The sequence below is a fragment of the Neopsephotus bourkii genome, unplaced genomic scaffold (assembly GCF_033783945.1).
Source record: "Neopsephotus bourkii isolate Nb327-2 ecotype Australia unplaced genomic scaffold, CSIRO-AGI_Nbou_v1 NB_659, whole genome shotgun sequence".
In the NCBI taxonomy this organism is placed as follows: Eukaryota; Metazoa; Chordata; class Aves; order Psittaciformes; family Psittacidae; genus Neopsephotus; species Neopsephotus bourkii.
In genome coordinates this window covers 10,258,180-10,268,817 of record NW_026901158.1, presented here as the reverse complement: position 1 = coordinate 10,268,817, position 10,638 = coordinate 10,258,180, and the positions used below count along the sequence as shown (strand labels likewise).

At 58.1% G+C, this 10,638-nt stretch overlaps 1 protein-coding gene across 1 annotated transcript; it reads left to right on the top strand.

Annotated features, from left to right (window-relative positions):
* Positions 1 to 5,118: 5,118 nt before the first annotated feature.
* NRARP (NOTCH regulated ankyrin repeat protein) lies at positions 5,119 to 8,335 on the top strand. Its single transcript, XM_061353049.1, has one exon. The coding sequence runs from the start codon at positions 5,215 to 5,217 to the stop codon at positions 5,560 to 5,562; it is 348 nt and encodes a 115-aa protein (XP_061209033.1). The 5' UTR covers positions 5,119 to 5,214; the 3' UTR covers positions 5,563 to 8,335.
* Positions 8,336 to 10,638: the final 2,303 nt, after the last annotated feature.

The window sequence follows — 10,638 nt, the reverse complement described above, 5'->3', positions numbered from 1 at the left end:
TCAGCTGCAGCAGGGACATCAGTCAAGGTGATGGCAGAGCCATCACTGTGGCGCAGCAGCACCGGGACACCAGCACAACTGAGGCACTCTGCCTGTGTCACCAGGCAGGAGCTCTCCAGCTCCAACAGTGTCCCAGTTGGTGGCCTCTTGTGCAAACCGCGTTTTCTCCATGGACATGGGGATGCCCCATCCCTGGCAGTGTTCAAGGCCAGGTTGGACACAGGGGCTTGGAGCAAGCTGCTCCAGTGGAAGGTGTCCCTGCCCGTGGCAGGGGTTGGAACTGGAGGAGCTTTCAGGTGCCTTCAACCCAAACCAGTCTGGGGTTCTATGATTCTCACTATCAGACACAGAGGCTGTGGTTTACGTCAGAAGGGCTGCAGCATTTCCAGCAGGATAAGGACTGATAAGACAGGACACTGGAATGGTCAGAGGCTGAGCTGAGGTGCGACCACCCAACACGCACAGCCCAGCTGCGTCACTGCAGCCCCTGCAGCACCTGGGATCCTCCAGCCCAGAGGCCAGGCGGGCAGTGGTGACCCTGCCCAAGCCTGCCCCAAGGACAACGGCCACGCACAGGGTTATAGCCATGTTTGGAACTCGCTCAGGTTTTAAATCCCGCTTGTCACAGGCTGGGAGGGGAGGAACACGCAAAGCATCACCCATGGTGGCGCCTGTGGGAAGTGGCAGTCCCCAGCCCACATTCCCATGGTGGCCCCTGCAGTGTGGGTGTCCCAGGAGGATGGAGGATCCTGGAGCCTTCCCTCATCCCCAGGGCTTCCCTGAACCACCCATGGGAGCTCTGCTCCCTACAGAGGACACGGGGCCCCCTCACACGTGTCCCCACCACACAAGCACGGGGTTTCTCTTACAAATCCCAGCCCACCCAGGACACTGCCTGGGTGCTCACGGGGTGTGATGTGTCCATGGGGAGAGCAGGAGGCTCATCCCATCGCTGTGCCCCTGCTTATGCCCCGCTGTAAGCACTGCAGCTCACAGGCAGCACAGAGGAAGGTTTTCTCCTGAAACACACACCCACACCCGCAGCCCCTTCCCCGCTGCCCCCTTGCCAGCAGCAGCTCCCTGGGGCAGAGCTCCCCCTCCAGAGGTGAAGATCTCCACACGGATCCAAGCACGGGTCTGCACCAGGAGCCCTGCTCGCACCCACGCCCCGCACGGGCTCCCTTCCCCGCTGCACCCCCGGGGCCGGGCCAAGCCCCACGTTACCCCCGGGGGCTCTGGCACCCGCTGTGCCCGGGAGCCGCAGGCGGAGCGCAAGCGGGGCCAGCGGCAGAGGAAACCTCGGCGCTTCCTGCGGGAGGGGAGCGGCGCGGGCAGGTCGCTCTGCGCGCGCCTTCGCTGGGGCTCAGCGCTGGGAAGAATCGCTCCCGTCTTTCCCACGCTCCCCGACACATCCTAATGAATTAAGTGGGGGCACGCCCCCTCCCGCCGGCCCCGCATCCGTCCCCCCGCTCCCGGCTCCCGAGGAGGAGGCCTCCGGGGGTGGTTGGGCTCTCGCTGCCTCATCCGGAGCGCGGGCAATGCCCGCTTGGCTTTGTTGGGAGTGGGTGCGACGTGCCCGGCACAACGCGCCCAGCGCGGGGTGGCTGCGGCCCCGCCGCCGCTCCTCCTCCCGCCCCCGGGCTCTGCCGAGCTGCGGGGAGCGCGCTCTCTCGAGGGGCAGGTTTGTGCCGCGGATGGAGCCTCAGAGCCCGCTCCGGCCCCGCAACGCCGGGGCCCGCTCCCGCCTCCAACCGCTGGAGCTCGCCCGGCCGCGGCTTCCCGGAGGGGAGCAGACGAATCACTGGGGGGGACGCTCCTGGTTTTGGGGGACCCCATTGAGTGAGCGGGGAGAGGAGGAAAGGGGCCTCCCAGTGCCCACCGCAGCCCCTCGCCGGTGCTGTGCGGGGACCTGGCGCGGCCGTCACCCCGCATCGGCCCCGCTCCTGCTCCGGAGCCGGGAGCAAACCGGAGCTGAGATGCAGGATTGCAAAAGGGCCGGTTTCGTTTCCTTTTCTTTATTTTTTTCCTGGGTTGTTTTTTGCTGTTTTCCTCCTCTCTGGCGCCGTTCCCAGGCCGAGTCCTGCCCCCACCTGCCAGCCCTGAACATTTGCATGGCTGGGTCCCTGCCCGGGCTCTTGGCTTTTCTCACCAGTGTCACTGGCAAACGCAGATTTGCTTGCGAGGATGTAACTGGCCGAGCCCCAGACCGGGGAGGTGTGAGCAATTCCCACTCTCCCACGGGTCTCTGAGAGGGATCGACACCTCCCAGGATACAGCCTGTAAATGCATCACATCAGCCGTCCCGGGATATTTAGCAGCGGAAAGGCACCCAGGCCACTGCAACCACCACACCAGCAAGCTCAGGCAGAGCTGCCACACGCTGGCACAGGGTGCCCAGAGAAGCTGTGGCTGCCCCATCCCTGGCAGTGTTCAAGGCCAGGTTGGACACAGGGGCTTGGAGCAAGCTGCTCCAGTGGAAGGGGTCCCTGCCCATGGCAGGGGTTGGAACTGAATGAGCTTTAAGGTCCCTTACAATCCAAACCAGTCTCTGACTCTGTGATCCTATGCAGCTTCCCCTTGGCCAGCTTTGCCATGATGTTTTTGCAGGGTCACTGCCATGCCTGCAGCACTCCCCAGCTAGAGGCTGTTCTGTGGCTCTTGGTGCTCTGGGCTGTGCCAGACCCCTGGGCACAACTGCAATTCCCCGTGAGTCACCATGAGTCATGGTGCGCTCCACCGTTCACCTCGTCAGGACAGCAGCGGGCAAGGAGGGCAGGAATTGCCACCAGTGTCCCCCAGTGCCAGCACAGCCCAGGTGATGGGGGCAAAGCCACCACCTCCTGCCCAGGACGCGGCCCTCAGGGGGATGAGACAGGCCAGGGGGAATGCTTCTGTGGTCAAACCTGGTTCTGACGTGGAGCCTGACGCCTGAACTCACCTCTGTGCCCTGTGCCGGGGAGCTCAATACCTCAGTGATATTGGGATTATGGTACCCGAGCCTGGTTTGGGTTGGAAGGAACCTTAAAGCTCACACAGTTCATTCCAACTCCTGCCATGGAGAGGGACACCTTCCACTGGAGCAGCTTGCTCCAAGCCCCTGTGTCCAACCTGGCTTTGAACACTGCCAGGGATGAGGCAGCCACAGCTTCTCTGGGCACCCTCACAGGGAAGAGCTTCTGCCTCACATCCAGTTTAACCTGGGAGAAGCTGAATGCACACAGGACACCAGGAAAGGATGGGAAAACAAGCCTCTGTCCATGGCTGCAGCCTGATTTGCCCTTTTCCATTAGGATGATGTAGCTTGACATGTTCACGTTAGAAAGATGTGATGGAAGTGCTCTGGCAGTGGGAAGCAAAATGGGGAGATATACGGACACCAGTCAGGGGTAGATGGGGATGGGATAGGGGTTGGGATAGGATGGGTACTGGGAAGAGGTGGTGATGGGCATGGAAGTAGGATGAACAGGGAGTGGATGGGGATGAACGCGGAATGAGGGTGGAGACAGAGATGGGATGGAGACAGGGAGGTAGGCATGGACATGGGGATGGGTGTGGAGATGGGTATAGGATAGGAATGGAGAAGGGGATAAGGTCAGACATTAGAACAGGCTGCCCAGGGGAGGGCTGCAGACATCGTCCCTGGAAGTGTTCACACACCATGGAGACAAGGCCCTCAGTGCCATGGGTTAGTGGTGGTCTTGGCAGTGATGGGAGTGGTTGGACTTGAGGAGCTTAAATGTCTTTTCCAACCTGGTTGATTCTGTGATGGCATGGGGATGGGACAAACCAGCTGCAGAAATAAACTTAAGAGAAGCAGACCCTTACAGGAGGAGAAACTGGAGCTCCTTCACACAGCACCTTACAGCCAGGATCGGGCTGGTCTGACCGCCCCAGCAAAGGAGCAGGACCCAGTGGGGGCCGCTGCCCATCCTGATGGACACAGGATTATCCAAACCACGGAAGACACCACGGGAGGCTCCAAGGCGGTGTCTTTCATCGCCTGAGTCTGAACTGAGCAATTGGCCAATTCCTCCCTTTCTGTCCCCAAACGGACGAGTGGGCGCGGGCAGGTGACAGCAGCTCTGCCCCCGCTTTACAACACGCTTATTCCTTTCTTCCCGCACCTCCCGTTCCGCTCCGGCCGGCCAAATGCCGCATCCTCCCCCGCCTTCGCCGTTTGCCCCCCGAGGCCAAACGGGCGCCGCGGACAGCCCTCGGTCACTGGGCTGCGTTTCCCTTCTCCCGGCTGCCCGCGGTGCCAGCATAGCCCGGCGCTCCCACACCGGGGTTCTGGCTGGCTGCGGGCGGAGGATCCCGCGCCGGATAAGCCCCGTGTGACCGAACTGAGCCTCTGCAGGGCTGTGTGGGTGCCCCCACACCAACCCCCACCCGTGTACCCCCGAAACCCCGTGCGACCACCCCCCCCAGTCTGCGCCTGGAGCCCGCCGTCCCACGCGGCCGGGGGCCTGTCCCGGTTTGCTCACGGGGACCCAAACCCGCAGCCCCCGCGGGGCCGGCGGGGTCCAGGAGGGGTCCCGGTTAGGGACGGGCTCTGCCCGTTCCAGCGCAGCGCTGCGGGAGGCGCGGCCTGGGTGGTAGTGCCCCCTGCCTGCGGCCACCGCGCCGAGTCGGGCTGGGGCTTGGCCCGGTCGAGCCGAGCCGAGCCGGGCTCCGACCCGAATCGAGTGGAGCCGAGCTGAGCCGAGCCGGGCCGAGCCGGACTCCGGCCCGAGTCGAAACGGGCCGGGCCTGACCGAGCCGAGTCGGGCCGAGCCGAGCCGAGCCGAGCCGAGCCGAGCCGAGCCGGGAGCGCCCCCCACCGCCCCCTCCCGCGTAGCTCACAGCGGAGGGGGGGAGGGGCGTGTCTCCCCTCCCGGCGGTTCCAATGGGCGCGCTGTGCGGCGCCCCGCCCTCTTGCTGACGTCACGACCGTGACATTGTTATGCTAATAAAAGGGCGGGTAAAAGGCGCGGCGCGGGGCCGGCGGCGGCAGCGGGAGCGGTGCGGCGGGACGGGACCGGAGGGGTTCGGCGGCGGGGCCCGAGCGCTGCGCGCCGGTACCAGCACCAGCACCAGCATCACCACCAGCAGCAACAGCAGCACCAGCACCAGCAGCGCCCGCAACAGCCCCACAGCCCCACCGCAGCCCCACCGCATGCCCGCGCGGGCGGAGGCTGCGCCGTCCCTGCGGGGCGGCGGGCGGGAGGCGGCGGCATGAGCCAGAGCGAGGTGTCCCCGTGCGCGGCGCCGCCGCCGAGCCAGCGCGTGTTCCAGGAGGCGGTGCGGCGCGGGAACACGAAGGAGCTGCAGTCGCTGCTGCAGAACATGACGAACTGCGAGTTCAACGTCAACTCCTTCGGGCCCGAGGGGCAGACGGCGCTGCACCAGTCCGTCATCGACGGCAACCTGGAGCTCGTCAAGCTCCTCGTCAAGTTCGGTGCCGACATTCGCCTGGCCAACCGGGACGGCTGGAGCGCGCTGCACATCGCCGCCTTCGGGGGCCACCAGGACATCGTCCTCTACCTGATCACCAAGGCCAAATACTCCGCCGGTGCCCGGTGATGCCGGGGCCACCCCCCCTCCCTCCTCCCGTCACCCGGCCGCCAAAGCTGCTCCCGGCCCCGCGCGGGGTTTATTTGGCGAAGACCCGGGCCCCCCCCGCAAAGCGCCGCCGTTCGCCTGCTTCGAAAGTTGTTTCGTTGTTGTTTTCCTTCCAAGGGTTGTTTTCCTACTGTAATACGTTTGTTTTTTTCTCCTCCATCTACCTCGGCTGCACTCACAGTATTCACGGTTTCAGTTTGACATCTGGGCAGATGCTTTAAGGGCTCCCCCGTCCCCTCCCCGCTAATATTTAATCCTCCCTCCCCGCTCCCCTTGGCCTCATCCCGCCGACCTGAAGTATCTGGCTCAGAAGCGAATTCATTTCAACGCTCCCCAAAACCCCCCTCACTCCCCTGTCCCGGTGCCCGGTCCCCCCGAGGGCCCGTCATGGGCTGCGGGTTCCCGGCAGCCCTTCCCGGCAAGGAAAAGTGGGAAAACCTTCCTCCTCCAGGAAGCTCCCAGTGTTTTCCCACCACTGATTTTTGTCTCTTCCCCAAGGCGACTCCATTGGAATACGACCGACACGGTTTTCTCGCCCCAACTGCTCTTGTTTTGTTGTATTTTGCGTTGGGTTTTCTCCTCTGGTTCTTTTTGTTTCTTTTTTTTTTTTATGGGTGTCTGAAGAGAATCTGTGTCCTCACCCACCTTGAATCCGTTTAGCACACGTGAGATCCCAGGAAAAGACATTGAATCCTTCTGGTTTTATGAGTAAAGGAGGATTAGCAAATCCTGGACTTGTGTTTTTGTGTTTCTTTTAAAGAAGTGAATAAACTCTGGAGGCAGAGGAGCTGCTTTTGCACAGGAAGGGCCGCGAGCGCTCTCTGCTGCCTGGAGAGATGCCGGAAAACTACTGAAAATAGTTTGGGAATTTTATTATTTTTTTCTTTTGGTGAAACTTGGATAACACTTCTCAATGCAGAACGACTCCTTTGATGTCTGTAGATTCACCCGTCTTTTATATGATATATATCTCCATATATATTTATAAAAGAAAGGGAGGAAGAGGAAGCCACCCGAAGTCGCGTTCGGAAGTGACTGCACGTATAGTCGCAAATGCTGCTTTTTATTGCTATGGCACAAGAACATCCATTTGGAAAATGCGGAAGATTTCCGAAGTCTCCTCTCTCCCGCTGGTCCTTCAGCCCTGTCCATCTGCACTAAAGCCATCCGTCTCACTGTCGCCTCCCCGCTCCTCCCTCTCTCGCTCCCTGCATCCCAGCCATTCCCATTAAAAAAGGCAAATAGTTACCTGCTGGTTTATTTGGGTTGTGTCTTAACTATTTATCATGTCTGTATATATTTGTGGGTGAAGACTGTGAGCCTGGTTTTGTTGGAAGCTGGTGGTGAGTGTTTCAGAAATACGGTTTGGGAAATACGCCTTCTTGTTGTTGTTGTTCTAGTCTTAAAACTAAAACACTTGAGTCTGCCATGATGATTTCCCATTGCACTGAATATCCCGCTTTGTCTCCGGTGGGTTCACTGCAGTTTGGTTTTGGTTTTTCTCCACTTCAACTCTTTGAGATGATTCTTTTCAAAGCTCCAGACTTCAAGAAGCGGAATAGAAGCAGCCCTGTCGCAAGCGCCTGCTGCCGATGCTGCCATTCCCAAGGAACTGCTTGGCCCAAGTCTTCTCTGTGAGCATGGAAGGGGGTGTCCAGCACCTCCCCTGGTGCTTCTGTGTGACAGTGACGGGGTGGGAACAAGATCTTTTCTAGCAAGGTTTTGTCGTCGTTACCAGATGGTTGCACATTTATATTATTTTTTGTTTTTTATTTTGACTAAATGGATTTGCCACAAGGAAATGTCATAACATTTATGACATGGTATTAAAAGTGTATTGTAAAGCCAAGTTCTAGATGGAGTTTTTAAAGAGAAGCCTTGGTTATAAACCCAGTCTAAAGGGAGCTCTGTCCAGTGTTGTAAAGACAACATGATGTAACCCATATTTATATTTTTATAAAATACCTATTGAGACTGTGAATCTCCTGTGTGAATTGCTGGGTGAGTCGTTGAAGAAAAGTATTGTTCCTTTCCAGCCTCCTGGAGCTTTGGACACACTGAGATTTGGGGAGTCTGTACATCGGGGACGGGGGTTTGCTCTGAAATTGTGAGTTGATGTATTTTTACATCCCTGTTGTATTTTACTGAAAAGCTGCTGCCCTTCCTAGTCCCTGGAGTTTCAATTTTCTATGCAACCCCCACCCCCCCCACCCCTCGTCTCTCTTGATCCTGAGAAATAAAAGGGATGCAGATTGATTCAAATTGAAATGAGGGTCCCCCCCGCCCCCCCTTGTTGGCTCATCGTGCTGCTGACCCTTCACGCCAAAACGGGGAGTACAAGATAAAGCAAGGAAAGAGGCAGGTGGGGGAGGCTCCTTCGGGCATGACTGGTGCCTTCCAGCAGTCATCTTATTATTATTTTTGTAAGAAGAATATATTGCTAATGTCAGTGGAATAAGCAGACATTGAAGCTGATGCACAGATTGCTCCAGAAAGGAGTTTTTCTGTAGATTTTCCTTTAGATGCGAATACCTTTTTTAATTATGTTAATTAATGTTAAGGATTTTTAGGCTTATATTGAAGCTGTATGTGGGTCACTATATGATCATTTCTAACTGGATAAAGTCTGTACAGTACAGCATATTCCTGAGTGTATGATAGAGACGTGTAGCCCCAGAGTGCGAAATTTATAAATAAATTTTTCATTGATCTTTTTATAAAAAAATGAAAAAGACTTTATTTGTTTGTTCCTTCCCATGGGGGGTGATGGGGGGGGTCCCTGGTTTGGTGCCAAATCACAGAACCCCAGCCTGGTTTGTGTTGGAAGGGACCTTAAAGCTCCTCCAGCTCCAACCCCTGCCACAGGCAGGGACCCCTTCCACTGGAGCAGCTTGCTCCAAGCCCCTGTGTCCAACCTGGCCTTGAGCACTGCCAGGGATGGGGCAGCCACAGCTTCTCTGGGCACCCTGTGCCAGCGCCTCAGCACCCTCACAGGGAAGAGCTTCTGCCTAAGAGCTCAGCTCAGTCTCCCCTCTGGCAGGTTCAAGCCATTCCCCTTGGCCTGTCCCTACAGGCCCTTGTCAAAAATACTGATGTATCTGCGGTTCCTCTGGGGTTAAATGCATCCCCAAGGGTGATGGTTAGGGTAGATCTGGGGGACTGGAGTGTGCAGCTTATGGGCTGCAGGAAGCTCCCTGAGGCTCTGGGGATTGTCCTGGTTTACCCCATCCCACAGGCTGGTGGAGGTGTGGTGGCTTGGACCAAACCCTGGGCTGGGGCTGTCACAGTGTGTTTGAGATGTTCCTAAAGCACCTGCTTCCCTCAGGGAGTAAGATGGGAGCTCCCCATGGACCAAGACTGTGGTCACATTTGAGTCTGCAGCCCCAGCCTTTCTGGCTGAGCACCCCATGGCTCCCTGCAAACCTGCCCAGGCTCCTTGCTTCTAAGTCCTTGGGCTCTGAGGAAGAAGCTGCTTTCAGACTAATGGTGGCTTCAGCCATCTCCTGGAAGGGGCATGGGTTGAGGGTCAGCATGAGCTCTCCATCCCTAAAGGCATCTCCATTCTCTTGTGTGGCTTGGAGCAAGCTGGTGCCCAAAAGTGGTCTGAGCCCTGCACTGCTGGAGGCTTTCCAGGCCGGATCCGGCTGCTTCGGGAAGTGGGAAGAGCAGAGGCAGCCCTGAGCCTGTGCTGGCTGAGCCCTGCCTGCAGCCGGGGCTTTGAAGGCAGGATGCAGGCAGGGCTCCCACACTGGCAGCAGTGTGAGGTTTGGACATGGGGCTTTCTCTGTATCAATAATTTTGCCACCTCTGGGAATACTGGAATCCCTGGGAAATTTGTGCCATGCTTGATTTGGCTCTGGGGTGTGGATTCCCAGGGATGCCAAGAGGGGTATCCCCCACGGCAGTGTGGAGGAAACATGAATTAAAGGCTTTCCTTACCAGGCTTGGCCAACCTCCATCCCAATGTGCCCAGAGCCATGCCACCTCCTGCCAGCATGGGAAAGATGGGCACGAGTCACTGCCTGGATTTACTAGGAAAAAGCCGATGATGCCAAAACCATCCTTCACAAACACTGGTGGTCCTGAGGGTCCATCACCCAGGGTCCTGCAGTAGCTGCTCACTGTGGGACATGTGTGCATTGGGTTTTGTCCCACTTGAGCACTGGTGATGGCACCAAGGCTCCCACCATCGCAGTGCTGCTGGGTTTTACCTGTGGGTGCAGCCTCCCCCGTCCCCTGCCCCAGGCTCAGGATGCTGCAGGATACATCATCCAGATGCCTGCTTTGGGGTGCCACTGAGCTGGGCTCAGCCCGGCGGCCTCTCGCCCTTCACCAACCCCGGGCTCCAGCTGCTACCTCAAGGATGGGTTTTTTCAAGGGAAAGCTGCATTCCTGCACACAGCCCCTCTCTGCACCACTGGGGCCTCCGACAGCCCCTCTGCGGGGACATGGGCTGGCTGGTGAATACAAATCACCCTGTGTCCCCCAGCTCCCACATGCGATGGTCCCAGTGCTGGGTCCCTGCATGGCCCATGGCCACCCCGCTCCACAGCTCTCCTTGTGCAGAAACCCTGTCCAAGAACTCGAGGAACTCCGAAGACTTGGGGTTTTTTTTCCTCCTTTCTTTCCTTTTCTATTTTTGTTCCAGTAAAACACAACCACTGGCTCCTTTGGTGGTGTAAGCACATTCTTCTGGCATTTTTGCATGTCCCTGGCTGCGCGTTATTGTCCGCCGGCCGCATTACGTAGGTGCTGTTGTTCCAAGAGAAACCAAAGCAAGAATCTGAACTTTCAAGTGCTTCCTGCCATTGTCTTTTGCTTTTGTTTGTGCTACTGACTCCAAACCAGATGGATCGGGCTCCCCTCGGGCCGCAGGGGTGATGGGAAGTCAGCGCAGCCCGGCGAGGTTCGACAGCTTTGTCTTCTCTTCTATTGCCCTTCATCCGTCAAGCCCGGGCAGCGGCACTGAACCGACCAACGCATATGGATGGGGGGGAGGAGGTGGGATTTGATTTGAATTTCAGGGAGCTTAACACA

Bases quoted from the DNA above. Each gene is read 5' to 3' on its own strand.
- NRARP (XM_061353049.1), top strand. From the start codon at position 5,215: ATGAGCCAGAGCGAGGTGTCCCCGTGCGCGGCGCCGCCGCCGAGCCAG.